Genomic DNA, 21,035 nt, shown 5'->3' with positions numbered 1-21,035 from the left:
GACTGAGGAACATGACTTCACAGCTCAAGTCTGCCCTAGCCAGAGCTCTGTCTCTGCCTGAAACTGGTTTATTTCCTGAAGTCTACTTCAACGTTTCCTAGGAGTTCTTGTTAGAGCACTTAGTTTGTAATCTTACCAAGTTAGTGTTCAGTTCAGTCACTTAATGGTGTAACTTTCAGGAGTTTTGGCCTTTCATTTGGGATCATTGATGTCAGTCATTGTTCTCTCTGTGTTGCCATTAGCAGTGGTGGCTCTCAGAGAATCACTCCCACTGTGGGAAGAGATCAACCTGAGATTGACCTGCCACTCCACAGTCACCACCTTTCATGGTTCTGACCCAGCTTTTAGGGTTGATCTCTTGATCTAAAATTTTGTCTAAAATAAACTGCTTGACTTCTTGTTTTCTGTCACTTTTGCTTGTCCCTTCATTCGTGTGTGTGTGTGTGTGTGTGTGTGTGTGTGTGTGTGTGTGTGTGTGTGTGTGTGTGTGTGTGTGTTGCACATGGCAGCCAGAACTCTGTATTGGGCATTCTCCTCTAGTGCTCTTCACCTTAGTCTCTCTAGAGCTCACCAGTTCAACCAGAGCAGTGGTTCTCAGCCTTCCTAATGCTGTGTATAGTTCCTCATGTCATGGTGACCCCAAAATTATTTTTTTGCTACTTCATTACTATAATTTTGCTACTGTTACATATATAATGTATCTGATATGTGACTCCTGACCCATAGGTTGAGAACCACTGGACTCCACTGTCTGGTCAGTTGGCGCCACAGATCCTCCTGTCCTTACCTCCCCAGGCTGAGATTACAAGAATTTGCCACGAGTTGTCCACTTCCATGTCCCATTCTCTATGTGGGAGCTGGGGATCAGGCTCAGGTCCTCATACTTGCATGGCAAGCATGTTACCCACTGAGCTAGCTCTCCAGTTCTACTTTTTACTTCTCCTGGCCAGTTCATGGGTAGAAAACTTGACTGTTAATGGTTTGGAGGGACAGCTATAAACAATTTGGTTGAGTAAAGAAACATTTGCATACCTATGCCCACTTTGATTATACATTAATTCTATCATAGCCCTTGGATTGTCCCTTTGTTTAGACATGAACTATTCATAGATCCAAGATAGACAGGGACAAACATGCTTGCTCTCTGGGAGGGGGCATTCAGGTCAGTCACAGCTCAGGGGTTTCTGGCCCTTGTTCCTGAAGTACATGGTGTCCAGCCGTAAGAACTTTCTCGGGGGAACACCAATGGCAACAGGAATGGCTGTATGTTTTGAGTGTCTCCTAGACAGTCCTGGCCAACAGCTCAAAAGAGGGGTTTGTCCTGTCTGGTGTTGGGTTAGGGTTAGATAGTCAAAAGAGGGGCTTGTCCTGTCTGGTGTTAGGTTTTTGTTAGATAGTCAAAAGAGGGGCTTGTCCTGTCTGGTGTTGGGTTTTTGTTAGATAGTCAAAAGAGGGGCTTGTCCTGTCTGGTGTTGGGTTTTTGTTAGATAGTCAAAAGAGGGGCTTGTCCTGTCTGGTGTTGGGTTTTTGTTAGATAGTCAAAAGAGGGGCTTGTCCTGTCTGGTGTTAGGTTTTTGTTAGATAGTCAAAAGAGGGGCTTGTCCTGTCTGGTGTTGGGTTTTTGTTAGATAGTCAAAAGAGGGGCTTGTCCTGTCTGGTGTTGGGTTTTTGTTAGATAGTCTTGAGTCTTGGAGGAAGCACTGTCAGTCCAAATGAAAAAAGTTCATTAAAAGCATGTATATATTAAAATTATACAAACTTATACACACACATATATATATTATAGTTTTTAAAAGGTAAATAGTTAAAATTCCTTGCAATTTTTCCTGACATCCTTATTAACCCTCCCCCTTCTGTATTTACCAACTTGTCTTAAGATCATCACTTTCCCCATTTCCCCATCAGATCACTTATACCCTCCCATTCCCCTCTCTATTGCTATTGCTTCCCAACCACCCTAAGCTGTCAGCAAACTCACCACACCCTGGAAAAGACTTAGGAGTGAGGACATGGGAAACATCCTTTCCAGTTACCACCTAGCAAATGTACAACTTGTACACCTTGGAAGAGGACTATGGATACATGTTTGTGTTTTCTTTAAAGACACAAGCCAAATTGAGTACTCTAGCCATAATCATGTTCTCAGGCAAACCTTTTCTTTGCCCGATGTTAGTTCCCCTGTGCTTAGTGTTGGTCTTGTTCAGTCAAGAAAAATACAGTTTGGCCATCAGTGGTAGTGATTTGCTTATCCAGCAGTCTGAGTGGTTAAGAGCTAGCTGCTGGGGAGAATACCTGAACCTATTACTCCCAGGTTCTAGATCCTTATACTTGACATTCGGCTCCCTGCCACATTTTCATTTACTGGAAAATAACATAAAGCATCGACTGCCCACCATTTATATTAACCACAGGAATGTACGTATTGCAATGTTGTCTAAGTAGGAGAGTTCAGCTGTGCCTAACCTCTGATCTAGAGAAACATCATTGAGTAAATCATTAAAGATAGGGTTGTGAAGCAACACATTGCTCTTAAACTGTGCCTTCTAGAGTTTTTATGAGTATTATCTTATCCTTTTACCACACCCTTCTGAATTAGGCATTGAGCTAAAGGTAGAAAGACTATGTGATCAAGGCCATGCAGGCCATTTCTCACCAAGGAGATAAACCAAGGACTCATTTCAAGAGTTAGAACTCAGGGTCCCTTGTCTTTTATAGCCTCTCTCCAGCTTACCAATCCCTGTGATTTCACTGTGCTTTGGTGGTAGAATTCAAGTATTTCTGCTTGATAAATAACTATTACAGGAAGGACTCCTGTTGAGCAGAATTAACATTTGATTTCAACATTACATAAAGTCAGGCAGATGATTGCAAAGTTTGTGATATATTTAGTCAGGTGTTAAGAACATAATATGATACATATTAATCACTGAACCAAAATACCTTGTTTTGCCCAGGTTAGATTGAGGAAATTGTCTCCAAGACAGAGTCTCTCTGCTCAGGGTTCACTGCTACTTGCCCAGGAAAGTTAGTGTGAGTGCTATATTTGGGCTCTGTTAAAGATGTAGGGTTACTCTAATAATGTCAAGTAAAGGTAGGACTAGGCTATTTAAAACAGACTGACACCATTTTTAAATGCCAAACATGAAAAATGCAGCAATATAATTATCAGAAAGTTAAGATTACCTCTAATAATTAAAAAACCAAACACTAAGACATTAAAAACCATCTAAATTTAGTTCCTCTTAAGAAACATTTTAGAGGGGAAAAATAAGTAATAATTTGGAGACACAGCCAAAAGTGATTTTATGGCTATAGTTATAAAGTTAGCCATTTGATAATAGCTGGACAAAGGTTAGTGTTAATGTGCAGGCTCTTGGCTCCAAGGACGCTACTGATGGGCTATCGCCTATGTGTCCACATTACCTATAAAACACATCAGATTCAGAGCCTTAAAACACATATCACTTGACATCCCCTACAGCTACTGTCTTCCAGCCTCTGTGCCTTTGTCCTGATGGTCATGAATTACGGATTCTCTGAGAAGTTTCTGTCTCAAGAAACAAAGGCAGATGGGGACGAAGATGTGTTAAGAGATAATGTGACTCTGAAAGACATACACAAAAATATTTTTTAAAAATTGGGGGGGTGGCAGAGCTGACAAGATGGCTCAGCTTATCAAAGTATTTGCCACCGAGCCTGATGACCTGAGTTTAATTGCAGGGACACACCTGTTTGGAAGGGCAAAACACACAAGTTTTGCTTCCTGACTTCTATATGTATGCTGTGGCACATGTTGTAATTAAAGATTTAGCTGGCAATAATAGTACACAACTGCAATCTCAACAGTGGAGGCTGGACAGTGGGGAGTAGCTTGAGGTTAGCCTCAGCTGCACAGACAGTTTCAGGTCCCCCTGGGAAACAAACAAAAACCTTGATTGCTTTTGCTGGCGTGTGCTACCACATCCACAAGCCAAGCACATAAAGGCAGAGGCAGGAGGATCAAAGAGGATTGATCCAAGTTCCAGGCTAGGCAGGACTGTATAGAGAGACCTTGTCCCAAAAGGGTACAGAGAAAACAAACTTATTTAAGCCCTACTTTTGTTCATTTTCTCAATGTACTGCTGTTCAGTCCCAGAATACAGATGAGGAAGCTAAAGTTTAAAGAGATGAGATAACTTTCCTGTAGCCCTGGAAATGTCAGAGTAGGAGTGGATGGAATTGGTTGTCATTGTCCTATCACTCCATTACCCGTGGGACCTGGGACGCAGGCTGCTGCAGGCTGTCTGCAGTGAGCTGTCCTATGGAGGCCTCCCTTGCCCAGGAGGTGAACGTCGAAAGATGGCACCAACATCTGTTCAGCACACGTGTGTGAAGCCACCCTCCATGTTCTGTTGTGTTTTCTATACCATCAAATAATAGTCTCCTAAAGGTCTGCAAACCAAAGGGACCAAGAAGGTGCATGGCAGAAGTTGTGTCAGACTCTGGGCTCCGCCCATGTAGACTCCATAAAGCTGTGCATCCAGAAGCACAGAGCAACTATGAAGCCCCTAGGCCGTCCCTGCAGGCCTGTGACGGTCTTGAGTCTAGTGTTGGCCTCTGCCACCACCTTGACTTTGGGGCTTAAGCTCTGAGAGTTTGTCCTAGAGAGCAGACAAACGCTTCACAGTTTGCAGAGCAGCTGTGTAACTGAAGTGTTGACTGCTGATGTCCTAGGGAATTTGGTGTAGGCTAGAGTGACGCTAAGACTTCCCGCCTTGCACCCATCAAAGCTGGTTCTTCACCATTCCTGTTTCTACTTCATATCTGCCTCCTCACTTAGGCTGTCAATCAGAACCTGCTTCTCATTCCACGGTGTAAGATACCCCAAACGCAAACAGTCTTACTGCTGTTTATGTCCTGCTCAGGATCACCATTAGTGGTTCTCCAGCCAGTTGTACTCCTGAGAAATCATCTCAAAGTCATTGAGTTCTCTAAATACTTCTAAGATGATGCCTGTAATGTAATGTGTCTGAATTTTTGTCAGTGTTAATAGACTTAAACTAGTGGTTATTTCAACATGGTTGCCTAGGCCTAAAGCAAAAGTGTAGGCTGGGTATACTTTATCCAAAATACTTGGGACCAAACACCTTCTGAATTTTGACTTTCTTTAGATTTTAGAATGTTTGCATATATTTAATGAGATATCTCAAGAGAGGCCCCAGCCTTATGTCAGAATGTATTTATGGTTCAGGCCCACTGTGTGCATACAGCCTTAAAGGAACCTTACACGGTGTCTTCAGTAATCTTGCATTTCACCATTGCATGTTGTGTCACCATGTTAGCACTTGAAAAGGTCCATATTTTGGGAGCATTACAGATTTTTGGATAAGAGTTGCTCTGTGTTGACCCTGTGGAGTTAATAATGTGGTCAGACTTTATTTTCAGTATTTCTTCTAAGATAATTACTTCTGGTTTTTAAAGTGTAAAAGTATGCAGTAGGGGTTTGGAATGCAGCTCAGTGGCGTGTACTTTTCCTAGCATGTGCCAGGCCGTCTTTGATATCCTAGCACCATAAAAACAAGCGTGAGAGATACCGACACTAAACATTCTGAGACTGTGGTCGACTGGCTTTATATTCTCACTATATTTCCCTTATTGAAGTAAAATAAATGATGGCCTTGAAAGTAAATGACTGTTTTGGCCAGAATGCCCTCTCTCTTTAAAATATAAATAGCATCTACTACAGTTCATATTATAGAAACCGTTCCTTGGAAATGCACATCCTAACTTCTTCTTTTTCTTTCTTTGTCTAGTGAGGATTCAGCAGAGGCATCGGCAATAGATTCTAACCATACATCGAAGCCCCCACTGGAGAAGTTTATGGTCAAACTGTGCACACACCACCAGAAGCAATTCATTCGTGTCCTGAGTGACCTGTACACTGAGTCTCAGCCAGGTACAGAGGACCTGCAGCCTTTGGATTCCACAGTGATGGATGTCTCCACCTGCAGTGAGGCTTGTGCCCAGCTTAGCAGCGGACAAAATGAACAGGATGATGTGTGTCTCGATGGGACATCTCCTGCTTCTGTAAATTTGTTCTTAGACTCGTCGGGTTCTCCTAGCTCCCTGAGTGTGACTGAACAAACCATGAAGGAATCACCTCCTGAGACAGACTCTGTAGAAGGAAGCGAGAATGCCTTGACTATTGTCCAGAAAGAGTCCTCTGAGCTCCCAGACACTCAGCCTCACTCTGGAAGGTCAGCAGACAGTCCCACTGTGGGATGTCTCAATGCATTGGACTCTTCCTCTTTTAACTCCCTCCACAGTTCCAAAAGTTTAGAGGGGCAAACCACTGGACAGGAGCAAGACACCAGTCTGAAAGCCTGTGAGGATGGTGAAGGCCATGCCCCAGCCTCAGTCAAGAGTCTTACTGCAGTGGAAGTGGCAGCTGCGAATACTGAAGAGGGTGGTAGCTGTATTGTTTCTCAAAGAAACTCATTCAAAGCTTTATCAGAAGAGACATGGGACTCAGGGTTTATGGGAAACTCATCTAGTTCTGCAGACAAAGAGAATGCTTTACAGTGTAGCTCAAAGACATCCTTACACCAGGGTTTAGAGGCAGATGAACAAGATGCAAGGCCAAAGCAAGAGAGCCATCTTCATTCACTAGGCAGAAACAAGGTGGGTTACCAGACATACCCCAATGACAAGGGCCATTTTGATCATTCCAAAGGAGATTGGTTAGCTTCTAGCCCCACGCCAGCTGTACACAGAGCAGCCAATGGTCACTCACGAACCAAGATGATGTCAGCTTCCATCAAGACTGCTCGGAAGAGTAGGAGGGCATCAGGCTTGAGGATAAATGATTATGACAACCAGTGTGATGTTGTTTATATCAGTCAACCAATAACAGAATGCCATTTTGAAAATCAAAGATCCATATTGTCTTCTCGGAAAACAGCCCGAAAGAGTACCCGGGGGTACTTTTTTAATGGTGATTGTTGCGAACTGCCAACTGTTCGCACCCTGGCCAGAAATTTACGCTCCCAAGAAAGGGGAAGCTGCTCACCGATAGCACCAGAGGCAGTGGTGACTTCCAAGCAGACTCTTACAGTTCCCACCTCAAAGCATACAGTAGATGTGCAACTTCCCACAGTAGGTGTGCAGCTTCCCACAGTAGATGAGCAGCTTCCCACAGTAGATGAGCAGCTTCCCACAGTAGATGAGCAGCTTCCCACAGTAGATGAGCAGGTTGTGGAAGAAGATACCTCTGACAATCCTAAGGAGGAAAGAACCTCCCTTGAGGAAGGAGGTGAACACTTGTCATCAGCAAAAGAGCCTCAGGAGCCCGAGGTTTGCCTTACCATGAATGAACAGGATCCTAACAGCTCCCCTAGTCAAGGAGAGGTCACAGCCTCCAGCCCAGCATGTCTTCTGCCTGCTCCCCTTCTTGATGAGGATATGCATGATGTTCCAGAAGACAGCGTTGTGGTCTCACCTCCCCCAGCGAGTGTATTACCTCTCCTTGACCAAGACCAGCCCCCAGCTTCTCCTCTAGGTTCAGAGGAAATGCATACACTCCAGGAGTGCCACCTGCCTCCCCCAGACAGAAGCACCTCCTTCATCTCCGGGGAAGACAGTGAAGACCTCCTATGTAGACGTCAGTCTTCTCAAACAGTCATCGGAGAAGAGCGTTCTCCGTGCTCAGAAAATGGAGGCTCTGATGTGGGTTTTGACCCTCCCCTAAGTCTAGAACTGTCTGAGCATGACCAAAGCATCGGTACTGAGGCTGAGACTGGAGACATCCTTAGGGAGACACTGTTGCTAGAAGCCGCCCTGCCCCTACTGGAAAGCAGCATCGTCAGTGATGAGAACCCAAAGGAGACTGAGGGAAGTGAGGCAGCAGGTGAGACAGGGCAGCTGGAGGTGCATGACAGCGATACAGAACACGCATCAGAAAATGCTCCGAGTGAGGCAAACTTTGACACAGCTGAAGAGAACGTGGACAAGAAGAAAAAGGGGAGAAAGCTCCCTGAGGCCTCTGACAGGTGCCTACGAAGTCAGCTTGCAGACTCACCCTCTGCTGACAGGTGTCCAGGAAGCCAAGGTTTGGATTCATCCACTGCCTGTCCTGAAGTGAAGGCTTCTAAAAATCCTCCTACTGTAAAGCGTTCTAAAAGAGAAGGGCACTCTGGTGGGACAACACCTGAGGGCTCGGTGATTGACAGTGTCCATACAGATGATCTGGAGGACATGGAAAACCCCACTGTCAGTGAATGTTCCTCTGATGACGATATCAAGCAGGAGGGTGAAGGAGCTGGAGTCACCACAAGGCAGACTCTTAAAAGCTTGCTGGCAAAGGAAGTTAAAAGAGAGGAAGGGGAGACTCCCCTAAGCAGTGACCTTGCCACCGTTGGCCAGCCACTGCTTGGGGAGAACCTGGGAATCAATGTCTGGTCCAAAATAGATGAGAGAGATGCACATGCACCCTCAGAAAGCATCCCTTGTAAGAGGGACCCAGAGCAAATGAAAGAGAAGCCAGGGCACATGGCCACACAGGATGTGGAGGCCGCTGTGGGTGAGGTGGGTGCTGAGGATGCCCACTCTAAAGATGATGCTGGCCTTGCTCCATCCAGCTTAGCTTCAGTATCAGCCAGTCAGAGTGGTGATGCTGCTGGGCCACCAAAACTGGTAACGAGGCCTAAAAGACTGCCTTCTTCAACCTACAACCTGAGACACGCTCACTGTGTGGACACCTTGGACACTACCAAAGTGACTCCTGAGAAGCGAGTCACGCAAGTCAACCCAGCCCCAAAGGAAAGCGAAGCTTCTGAGAGTGGGGAGCCCTTAGATGAGGACGATGCAGACACGGCGGTGGGGGAGCAGCCCAAGTTCATGGGGTGGTGTGCAGAGGAGGAGAACCAGGAGCTGATCGCCAACTTCAACGCCCAGTACCTGAGAGTTCAGAAGGGCTGGATCCAGCTGGAGAAAGAAGCTCAGGCGACAGCAAGAGCAAGGAGCAAATCCGACAAGCTGAAGGAGATTTGGAAGAGCAAGAAGAGGTCGCGGAAGTGCAGGGGTTCCCTGGAGGCGCAGAGGTTTTCACCTGTCCAGATGCTGTTCATGACAAACTTTAAACTGTCTAATATCTGTAAGTGGTTCTTAGAGACAACAGAAACTCGGTCTCTGGTCATTGTGAAGAAACTAAATACTCGTCTTCCGGGAGACATCCCCCTTGTTAAGCACCCTCTTCAGAAGTACCCTCCTTCCACCCTGTACCCCAGTTCACTGCAGGCAGAACGCTTGAAAAAACACTTAAAGAAATTCCCTGGAGCCATTCCTGCTAAGAATAATTGGAAAACACAGAAACTGTGGGCTAAACTGAGAGAGAATCATGGCCAGGTAGAACCAGAGGCTGGCAGTGACACCAGCCTGGGCCCTAGCAGTGAAGACAGCGCGGAGGAAGTCAGGGAAGGTGGAAATAGCCATCCTCCCACCAACTCGCCTACTCCAGCTAGCACCCGGATCCTTAGAAAGTATTCCAATATTCGAGGAAAGCTCAGAGCCCAGCGCCTGGACAGCTCCCTGGGTGGGGTTTCCGAAATTAAGCAGGGCCGAAAGAGCGTATGCATCAATCCCCTGATGTCCCCCAAGCTGGCCCTCCAGGTGGGTGCAGATGGGTTCCCGGTCAACCCCAAGAGGGCTGAAGGAAACAAGGGGAGAAGAGGGAAGCAGATGCCCGAGACCTTGCTCAAAGTGGAAGGCCAGAACAAGCGCAAACGAGCAGAAGGCTATGGCACTCAGGATGACAAGGACAAGGGGCCAGCAACAAAAGCCATCAGAGCCCTTTCTGCCAAGAAGCTGACTGCAAAGGACAGAGTCAGCCAACTCTCCAAGAAGATGACCTTGAAAGAGAATAAAGTGAGGATCTGTAAAAAGGCTCCTGGGAAGAGCTGCCCACCGTCCAGGAAAGAAAAAGAAAATGCAAACAAAAGACCTGGCCAACCTTCTGCAGCTTCCGAAGCACTGACAAAACCTGCAAAACAAAGGGGTGCAGGAGAAGCCTCACCAAAGCCCCCAAGAGCCAGAAGGAAGAGCAGGAAGCTGAGCAGTGGTAGGGGCCGAGCCAGACCCTTGGCAAAAAGCCCAGAGAACCGGGCTGCCCAGAGAAAGAGAAAGCTCAAGGCCAAACTGGACTCTTCCCAGGGCAAACGGAGGCGGTTAGATGCCAAGTGATAGCTTGGTGGCCCCTGAAGGAGAAACTGGTCTATAGAAGTAACCTTTTATTTTGCATTAACAAAATCTGCTTTTATAAGCTTGCCTAGCCTTTCACGTTACGGAGAACGCCAGTTACAGAGAACACCAGTTTGAGATGTCAGAAAATGCATCTCAGCCAGAGAAGAGAACTTGTAGAGAGTCCTTCTCCGTGGCTAAGGGAAGTTGTACATTCTATTCTGGTTGTTTCTTGGCTTTTAAACTTGGAACCAAGAAGTTTTTGTTTTAAGAAGTACAGTGCCTTATTTATCCTTTTTGTTTAGAATTTGACAGAAGCTAAGAAGAAGCTGATTTATGTGACTAAAGGCTTGTATTTTATACTTGACGCACAAGCACTTGCTCTGTCACTGAGGAGGCCACCGCCGCGCATGCATGAGCGAGTGAGGAGCCAGCAGCCGCTGCCTGTGCGCCTCTGGACAGGTGCACCTTGCAGACCGCAGCACAACTCCCCTCTCTGTCTTGTTTGGTTTTTATTTGAGTGATATTTGAAAGCTGAACCAAATCATTTCTATGGTTATGTGGAGAATGCAGGAGATTTATAATTATTATAAGAGATTGATATTTTTGTTTCCTTCTAAAACTCATGTTGTTTATCACCTCTTCATCTTTTTTTTAATCATTTCAGATCATGTTCTCTAATTTGTGTGCCCATGGAACAACAGATGTGCTAGAAACATGCCCCCTCCCCCAACCATGTTATGCTGACACTTGTCATCCTGCAGCTTGGGACCTTGCAAGCATGTAGTTCTGCTCTGTGAGGTCTGTGTTCTGTTTTACTGATTTTTTTTTGTGTACACTTTTGTCTTGTAGTTGTCATCTGATCATTAGGATGAGTGACTCTTTGTTTCCTTTCTTACACAAGTAGTGAAAGTCAAAGTGTTCTTTCCAGCAATAGGAAAGCTTAGCCTTGTGCGCATGCATCTAGGTGCGTCTGCAGGTGGTTGCCATCCCCAAGTGTCCACTGGTACTAGTTTCTCCCCCATGCAGTGTATCTGTAAAGTGAGTATTAGCAGTGGCCAGATGGCCAGTCCAGTGACTCCATGCACATCCCCAGTACCGCTTCCACATCAGGCTGGGGGAGCAGTGGCCTTGAAAGACGAGGGCACCCAGGCAGCTGAGAGAAGCTGCCCTGAATCTCAGTGGAGCCACACCCCCATGCACGGCTGAGTGAAGTCCAGCCGGGACCCTCTGATGTGAATATCCTCGCCTGGAGTAGGTGTCCAACCTAGTGGCTAAATGCTTACAGTGTTACTCCTCCCCATATGTCACTCTGTCCCATGGCTCAGAAATGAGAACTGCAATAATTGAAAGTGATGTTTGTTTGCCTTTCCTGGGTGGAGCCTAACACAGCCCCTTGGCTTTACGCAGTGCCTATGCTGTTGCTCCATTGGACCACTCAGCTAACCACCTGGTTGCTAAAGCCTCAGTCAGCTTTGACGCGTTCTGGCACCTAAATAGACTTGCATGGACAGCTGCTGCCCTGCTCTTACTAAGTTTCTACTTAGGTTGTTTCAGATCTTTTTAGATCAACCCAGAGGGCCTTCTTTTATATGCAAATCCTGATAAAACAGGCCTTCTACCTACTTTGCTATTGTTGAAGTTTGCTGCAGATAATGGAAACTTCTGCTGATTGGGTAGGACTGGGGAACTTCATCCATTTCACAGGTAGTGAGAGTTGGTTTCCTTTTTTAAAGTGCCACCTCTGTCCCATGAGCGTTCTCCCTCACTGCCTCCTCCTTCCCCTCCCTTGCTTTCCCCATTCCCCGTTGTTCTTATTATTATTATCCTTGACCCTGACCGTTCACAAGCTACCTATGGTGATGAGACTGCGGAGTGTGTGCTCGAAACTCCTCAGCATTAAGTTGCACAGAAGCATTAATATGTTTTGAGTGGGTTCGTTCAATATTTAAAAAGTGGTGTTAAGGCTTAAAAGAGCTTTTCCTGTAGTTGTCACTGGAAATTGTTGTTGTAGTGACTTAAAACAGCCAAGACTTACCAATGTGAGGTGTGTCACTGCCTGTACATATGAGGCACCTTTGGCTGCCTGGGGACTCCCCTGTAAGGTGCTGGGTTAGATTAGAAGGAGGAGTGAGTGGGAAGTTGGTGGGACACTTCCAGTTCCAAGTTTATAATTCATTCCATTGCTTTTCTGATTGTGTTTTCACTTTTAAAATCTCGCTTCGAGATAGTAGGTAGGCTGCATTTGAGGGAGCTGTGTGGAAGTGTTTGTTATATACCCATCTAATAGTGCAGTAGGCATCTTTAAAATCAGCTTACACTTAATAGTGGTGTCTACATTTATATAGATGGACACTCTACAAAATTAGGACATTTAAGGGTTTTTTTGTTGTTTCACATTTATTGAACTCATTTTTGCTGATTGGTTGATTTTGTTACTAGAAGAAGGAAAAAAAATCAATACTTGACAGTAGCTTTAGACCTTTCTACACCCATAACAGATGCTGGGAAATTGTCCCTTCAGCATCCCCATTTGGCTTTGACTCCATTCTCATTGTTTTCCTTCCTTCCTGTAGCCATTTTCAAATATAACTCTCCACTGTGTGTGTCCCACAGTTTGGATCCTAAGTCTGAAAGGCATCCTGCTCCTGGCCCTACACTCAGTAAAGTGGCTGTCCTAAAGCTGGAGCTGAAGTTGAAGCCACAGGACTTGTGTTCCCTCTGTTGAGCATCTGGAAGATGACCAAGATGAAGCTCTGTGTAGCTTCCCTAGTACGCAGCCTGCTTTGGGAACCCATTTTCTCTCCTGTTAAGCTCCTGGGATGGGCTTGCTGTCTTGCTGGGGTTCAGAGTCTTGCCCAGGTGCCTTCTCTGTTCTGGGAGTTCCCAGCATAGGAATGTTACCTGAGTCTATAGTGATCTGCAGTTGCTAGTTCCTGGAATTCCCTGGGCTTTGAAGTTTTTATTTTTTCATTGTTTGGTAGTGGTGGGCTTCTGTATTGAAGATTTTACACTGTCCTGTCTAAAGCACAGTCAAGCTGTGGGATTTGTGCCTCATTGCTCTAAAATGGTTTATAGAGAAGAGTCATTCGTTTTCCCCACAAACCCTCTGTGTGTCACCAGCACAGGTGACTTTCTCACTGTGCACTGAAGTCATCAGGAAGCATCACTTTACGACAGATGCTATAAATCAGAATTTGGCTGGTTTGCAGCCGTGGAATGGCTTCTGGAGTGAGGACACAGCTGTCACTCATTTATAGGCAGCATTTCTGTTGATTAGCAGACATAAGAGTCCCATAGGAAATGGCACCATGCTATATGATGCAAACTGGAGATGCCATGGTGTTGCCATTGGCAAGTCTGTGCTTGTAATAACACCACAAACAGACTGAATAACCCCAGAAGCCGTTCCGTAGCTGGAGAGCCACCTGCATCCCTTGGGTTGCAGGCCAGTCAGTGCCGGCCTCCTCTGAGCTTTCCTCTGAGCTGTGGGCTGGCTGCTCGTGTGTATAAATAAAGTTTTGTTGACACATAACCATGCTTCCTGATTGTCCATGGAGCAGACTAAATACTTGGAGAAGTGGCCACGAAACCCACAAAGCCTAAAATAGTTAATATCTATATCTTTGAAGAAGCCTGCTGACCCCTGCTTGAGAAAATAACCCCTTTTAGGAATAAATCTTCCCCATTCCTCTTCTGTCTCATATCCTTTGTCTCCCGTGCCCCCATCTCAGTTTTGTCTTAAACTCTTGCTGTAAGAGAGGCTTGTCACTGAGACAATTTCAGAATAACCCAATTCTAAACAAGCAGTGTCTCCCTTTAAGTCCCTCCCTCCAGCCCCACAGTGAGGCCACAATAGCCTGTAGACCAGAGTCCCAGAACAAGTTGCCTTTGGAGTTCTTAAATTATATGGACTGTCCCATGTCCCACTCTCATAGTTTCTAATCATAGAACTGACCCTAGCTTCAAGACTGTCTGTGTGAGATTAGCTGGGAGTGCTTCTATTGGACCTTGAGTTCTCAGCACCACACGTAGCTGTGGGAAAGTCTCCCAGTGCAGAGACAAAGTCTGTTGACAACCAAAGCACTCTTTACAATGTATCCACCATTGATCTGTTTTCAGTCACACACTTTCAAAACAGTTTTATTAAAGCACTAACAATAAAATGGTAGTTTTTGAACTGCTACAGAAAAGAATGAAAAAGAGTTAGAACATGTTTAACCTGGGTATGACCAAGGAGTTATGGGTTGCATCTTTACGTCAAATCCAGTCAGCTCTCAAAGTGTTAGTCCTCCCCTCCTCCCAAAATTCAAATAAAAGTTTCTACTCTGCTTTCCAGAATGAAGCTGAACATCATGTCAAAATTTTAACAAATGGAGATCATGGCTCCTAATTAGTGGGCAGTACAGAAATTGAACTCTGGGCCTGATGTAAGCAAGGCAGACATTCTACCAGTGAGCTACATCCCTTGCCCAGTTATCTTGAGTTCTTCCCTGTTGTTTTGTATTTTCTTGTGACTTATTCACTAAAATGCTAGAACACTTGAAATGTGAGGTCGCATCTATGTATGTATTCCCAAAGCAGTCCTCGTATCCACACAGCAGGTACTTTTCTCTATGCTTGCTCCCAAATCCTTTGCAAGGAACAGATACTTTTAAAAACTTAAAACCAGCAGAACTAGGAAACTAGCCTTTTGAGATGACTCTTGAAATAATTCAACTCTTGAAAATTCTGGAGAGTCGGTTACCTATAAGGGATGGATTGTAGGGCTAGCCATATTCAACTCTTGAAAATTCTGGAGAGTCGGTTACCTATAAGGGATGGATTGTAGGGCTAGCCATATTCAACTCTTGAAAATTCTGGAGAGTCGGTTACCTATAAGGGATGGATTGTAGGGCTAGCCACTTCGTTGGCAGCACCCCATTGTTTTGCACCCTGGTGAGCATTGTGCAGACTGTCTGTACTCAGGCTTTTTTCTTTGGATTTGAACCCATTGTCTCCTCCATGGGATCATCCTTTTCTGAATGTGAGGATGCTGTCTTTCAATGCTTTGGCCGTTCCTCTAGCAGACAGGCAATTGCACAGCATGTGTGCCAAGGAAGGAGCCCCTGAAGCTTTCACACCCTGTGGGTCTGTCCCCTTTGACAGGGTATGCAGTCTGTAAGCTGCTTGAAAGCATAGACTGCCTGCCAGAAACAGCATCCAGGTGCACATGGTATTAGAATACACCAGAGGTTGGATGAATAGACTTAACTGTTGAATTGGACAAGTGGAGATAACAAAACAATTAACAAACTATATGTGGTCCACACTATCTAGAATACTTACTGCCTGACCTTTTATGGCAGTGTACTGATCTTTGCAAAAGACGTTATCAAATTGTGGGGCAGTTGGGCACGTTTTCTCCGTGCATATAGGTCAGCCTTGCAACAGTCCTTTGGGTTTGGGGTATCTTGCTTGTCTGTCTCAGCACGTAGTTGTCTTTGTGCTGCATCATTCCTGTTAGTGCTTGTAAGGAAGAAAGAGATCATCTTGGCTCATCAGGTACTTGCTGATGAGTTGTGGATATACCATATTTACTAGGTACTAGTTTACAGTACGGTCTTGAAAAAAAATGCAGTCTCGTTGTGCGTCGCAGTGAACTTGACTGATAGAGACATTCCACCAGCAGTGCTTGGCATGTGCTGATCTCCAGTGGCTGAGCAGCCTGTAGTAGTGCCTCTCTTTGAAAGCATAGGAACTGGTAGTTTCACACCCACAGCCCTCCATTTCTCTTCTGCAGGTTTACAGTTCTCAAGTTTGGTCAATTCCTGTGAGTATAAGTGGCTGATCTTCACGTGTTTAAAACCTGAGTCCAGGCCACACATTTTTGACATGGCCTGTGTGCCGATGGCACCTCGTCCATGCACCAGCAGCTTTAGGCAGAACAAGGTCAGGGCCCTCTTGTCAGGCCTGAAGCAAATCCTCCATACCTCGCCTTTCCTCTTCCCTCCTGCCTATGCCACTGGCCCCCTTCTGGGCAGCATCTTCTCTGCCCCCCCCCCCCCAGTGCTTCTCTGAATGCATACATGTCACATGAGAAGATTCTTTCATTGCTAGATTCTCACAGTATTTAGTGGGTTGGGTCTGAATGCCATTTTCCCACTCCAGTTGGTACCATGATGTACATCTTGTGTTGTGTTGTAGTTAGAGCTGTATGTGGTGTTTGGAGGCATTTGTGGTAAAGATACTGTAAGAATAAGATTTGAATAATTTTGTATATTTATTCCACAGGTAGGGATTATTGCTAGAGCCACTGTATCTTAGGCTATTAATTTCACTAGTGGCTTCTTCATTCTTAGTAGTTCTAGGAGACTGCGTTAGTGACTGGTTTCAAATATATAAAGTACATATTTATACACAACCACTGTGGAATTTATTTTGCTGTGTAAATAGTGATATTTTCCTGTTCAAATGCTTCTATACAAAGTATTTATTTTAACAAAATCAATTAACTGGTGAAAGGGCTTTCCAAAAACTTTTTTCCATCTGTTCTCCCAGCTCCCCTGCTCAGCTGTCAACCCCCTAAGCATCAAGGTAAAGGCAGGAGGCCTTGGAACTCTTACTGTGTTTGGGTAGACACAACGCAGATTGGGAACCTTAACTCTGCTTCCACTGATGCTCCATCTCAGACCAAAGTGGGGCTTGAAGGGGTGTAACTTTGCTCAGCCCACTAGCAGGGCTTCCCCCGACAGCCCAACTCACTCATGCACCATTGGTCCATTCAGCTGTTCACTTCCATAGCCTGTGCAGGGAATTGACCTTGGTTGTAGTCCCATGGCAGGTAGCCTCATGCCTATGCAATGAGAAGAAACCACTGTGGTTACCAGTATGAGCCCCTAGCCTGGCTCTCAGAATATATGAGTCATCCTTTCATGCATCCATAGGAGACATGTCACCTTCTGCACACTGACAAAACTTGGGAACACCTTGGCTTTCCTCCTTACCCTTTCCCATCAAGTGTCTGTGCAGATGTAACCCTATCCTACCCATCTGTAACCCATGGTTCTAAAATGTATTCAGCTTTACTTCTCAGGAGTCCTGGTCTGCAATCCAGAGCACCCTAGATGTCATGGAATCAGTGAGTCATGGTTATGCATGGTCCTTTTCCCCGTGCCTCATCCATGGGCATCCCATCTGTCACCATGGCTACTAGGATGGCAGGATTAACCTGCAGCTCCAGGATTCTAGGGTGCTTGGAGACCAGGTATGTAGGGATTATTGTCATCTATTTGAACTGTAGCTTGCGTATTTCCTTTGGCCTCCCTTTGTCTTTTCTAAACAAGGAAGGCACTTGAACAGCAATGCTGGAGAATGTTTTTCTAAGATGCTGTTGTAAGCAAATCTGATTTTGAGATGAAATGTGAATGGGTAACTAGGTGCCAGGGAATTTAGCACTGAACTAGACAGTCAAAACTTTTAACCTTTGCAGAAATTAGTTTCTGTTCTCACCTAAATGTTCACAAGATGTAATGCTGTAAATAGTTTTCTAAGAATATTTATTACATGTGCTGTATACAGACTCATGTTCGGAGTGATGTTGGTTTGCATTGTATTGTAGAAGAATATATTTTGAGTTGTGGACTTCTTTCATAACACAGTTCACTCAAGGAGAAAGAAACAAAACCAGCAGGTTGAGAGCTGTTTGGGGCATTTGATCTGTAATGGACCATCCAATCCAAGCTTTAACTGCCCCTCTTCTCATCTGGTTGTGTTATATATTATATATAGATATATATAAACAGGTGTACAGTAAATTGGTCAGTGCCCGGGTCTGCAGAGCAGATTTCCAGGTGTTCTTTCTGATGTGTTTCCATAGCAATATGACCACAGGTGCTGACCAGTCCTGTTGTCTCAGAGGATCGGGTGGGGGACAGCTCTTGTGAAGCCTCTTGCCTTTCCTAAGAGGCTGCTTTACTTGAATTGTTGCTTCTATTTCTTCTTCACGCTCCCATTCACAAAACTATAGCATGTGTGGGAACTCTCCCAGCACCAGATACATCAAAAGTGGGCAAACCAATCAAAAGGTTAGCGATTTCCCAGGAAATAGTAAGTTTCCAGAACAGATGAGACAAAGCTCATTTGGCCATAGAATAAATGTAGGGAATTTTTACTCAAGAAACATATGTGGCCTATTATATTCCCCCTGCTCTGTCTGACTCACCTTTAGAAGTCAGCCTATGTCCTGCCTTCTGCCTCTATGCCTCAGCTCGAGATGTCCATGGTCCCTAGAGTCTGGTTGGGCTCTTAGTGTGTCCAGCTCTGTTGAGCAGCCTTTTCTTGTGACTGTCCTAAACTTAACGAAACAGAATACCCACACCCAGATAACGTTGTTGGAAGTGATGTAGCTTTTTAGGCTTTTGGAATATGTCTCTCTCCTTTTTATATATATATATATATATTTCTGATGGTGTTTGGGATTTTTCACTAGTGTTTTTTAGATTGAAGTGGGTGCATTAAGGTTAACTTTCCACTGTTGAGCCCAGAAGTGTGCAGAGGAAAGAACTCACCGTGCATTGTGTTGTTGGGGAGGTGACTACTATGGTGGGGGTGGGGGGAGGGTCTTGTAGATGATACAGAGGTGAAATAGAAATTCTGGCCAGAGGTTTCCTAAGTCTTTGATATTTTGTAATGAAAATCCCCACATTAGCCTCATTTAATCTCAATAATAGCCTGCTGTTTACCCTCAGGGAACAAGTGGTTTTCAAAATTAAGCTCCTCCAAGGTCCTGGCCAGTGCCTGTGTGTGCTGGTCATCTCTGATCTCATGGCATTATTTTCCCATATGCATTATGACATTAAGAAGTTCAACCCCACCCTGTATGAAAAGCACAGCCCTCAGTGCCCTGATTTAAGCTAGTGTTGAAGCCTTTGAGGGGCCTGGGGTCCTAGGAGACCATGCAATTTAACTGAAGCTCAGGTGTACATTGGATTTTTGCTTCTATTAGGCCACAACCCTTCAGAATGAGTTTAGGGCAGGGGCTATGGATCCAGCTCTGATTCAGGGAGCTGGTCTCCACCGTTCCTCAAGTTTTTATTGGTCCCTCCTGGTGGTGTTGCTGAGGTCAATCCTGTAGGTGTTTGGATGTGCTCCTTTCTGCTGTCTTGTGAGTCTTAGCCAGTGCTCCAGATGCCCAAGAGTGGGGCCACCAGAGGGTCCAGCCCCCCTGACCCCAGCATCTTCCCAACTAGTGGAGTGAGAAGAGTCTGCAGGAGGCCACCTGGCAGAGCAGCGTGCGCCTCTTGGGCCTGGATGCCCCTGTTAGTGAGTATAGGAAAGTACTGTGTCTTTAATGGACGAGAATTCAATGTATGCTGTGAATTTGTTGGTTTGAAACATTGAAAATTTTTCATTAGACAATGTTTACATACCTCACCTGAAGAACCTTTGAGAGTGTATATATGAAATTTAAAAATATATTGTTGCTTTAAAACAGTATGTATAGCTATAAAAGTTGGAGTTATTTTAACTTTGCGTATGTACCAAGTCTCTTAAATATTGAAATCTTGTAGACTTTTTGTGCTTCTGTGTTCTGCTTTTCCTGTTGGACCACATAGATAACTGTGTTCTTGTTATTGATGAAGGGGCCCCCACTGAAATCCACGCTTGAAGGATTTCCTGTGGTGGTTAAGATCTTCTGGCTTGGTTTTGGGGGGTGGGGTGTGGAGTTGGAGGACGTATGGGAGGGGTTACTCTAACATCAACATCTATTCTGTGAGCTTTCTCAAGGCGCTTACTTTATTGCAGCGTATTAAACTTCTTTGATATGAAAGTGTGTTTGTGTGATCACTGCAGAGGGCACAGAGAGGGCAGCACCGGCTCCTGCCCCATGGTACATGGCCCGAAGCAGGCTGTCTGCCCGGGCCTGCGTGTAAAGAAGCCTGCTGGGCACTACCCCAGACCCTGACTTCAGGGGACAGGAAATACAGTGGAAGCGTCAAGGGGTCCCAGGTGACAGGACAGGAAAGGTGCCAGTGTTCACCCTGGGGCTGAACAAGCCAGCCAGTGCTGTCCAGTCCTGTGACCCCTGCCGCAATGTGGCAGAACACAAACCATGCATTTGCCAGGGCTCTGCTGTGATCTGCCTCATTGGATCCTTTGTCTCTGCTGGAAGTGGATCTGTTCAAGGTCTCCCAGAGAACCAGTCCATCCACACGCAGTGAATACACATAGTGGCTGTCTAGCAGCCCCTAGTTTTGCATTAACACAGAGCTTGCACTTTTTCAACCTACAGATGTGTTTATTTAGCTCAGGATTTTTTTAAAAAGTTGGAAACTTAAGTTTTTCGTTTCAAAGATTGTGGTTTCTAGTTTTGTGGGGTTTGTTTGGTTGGGGGGTGTTGTCTGTTTTTGTTTAACCTGGCAAATTTAGCTCATGATGAGAACCAGCTGGCCCAAATAGATGTAAAAATGTTCTCCAGGTGCCAGGGTCTCAGGCAGTGAGTGTGTTTGTCCCTGTTGGCACCCGCTTTAATCAGAAGTGGCTGCAGAAATTATAGGCCAAGGAGCACTACCTACTTGTCTTCCTTCCTAGAGTTCACCTTCCCTTCTCTGCCCTGCTCTCTGATGGCCTCTATCCAAATCCCTAACTATTATGAAGGCACTGAAGTCATCACCCCTGTGCCCTTTCTGGGTGATCATGTGCCTTTGGAGTGGAGCTTGGTAACATCACTACGTTCTTAGGTTCTTAGTGTGAGATCAGTTCATGGCCCTAACATCAATAGAGGTCCTATTAGCTTTGGCTTCCTATCTGGGGGACCCAGCATCCCAGATGCTCAGATCCAT

At 45.4% G+C, this 21,035-nt stretch overlaps 1 protein-coding gene across 10 annotated transcripts in view; it reads left to right on the top strand.

Annotated features, from left to right (window-relative positions):
• Lcor (ligand dependent nuclear receptor corepressor) overlaps positions 1-20,023 on the top strand; it is a 115,066-nt gene extending 95,043 nt beyond the window's left edge. For all 10 annotated transcript variants that reach the window (XM_040744554.1, XM_040744552.1, XM_040744532.1 and 7 more), the window contains one exon: positions 5,793-20,023. In XM_040744554.1, coding sequence (XP_040600488.1) covers positions 5,860-10,215 — 4,356 coding nt within the window. In that variant the 5' untranslated portion in view covers positions 5,793-5,859 and the 3' untranslated portion in view covers positions 10,216-20,023. The remainder of the gene's footprint in view (positions 1-5,792) is intronic.
• The last annotated feature ends 1,012 nt before the right edge of the window (positions 20,024-21,035 follow it).

Source organism: Mesocricetus auratus, unplaced genomic scaffold (assembly GCF_017639785.1).
Source record: "Mesocricetus auratus isolate SY011 unplaced genomic scaffold, BCM_Maur_2.0 Super-Scaffold_4256, whole genome shotgun sequence".
NCBI classification, from domain to species: domain Eukaryota; kingdom Metazoa; phylum Chordata; class Mammalia; order Rodentia; family Cricetidae; genus Mesocricetus; species Mesocricetus auratus.
Note: the sequence above shows the minus strand (reverse complement) of the source record. Positions and strands in the feature narration are given on the sequence as shown.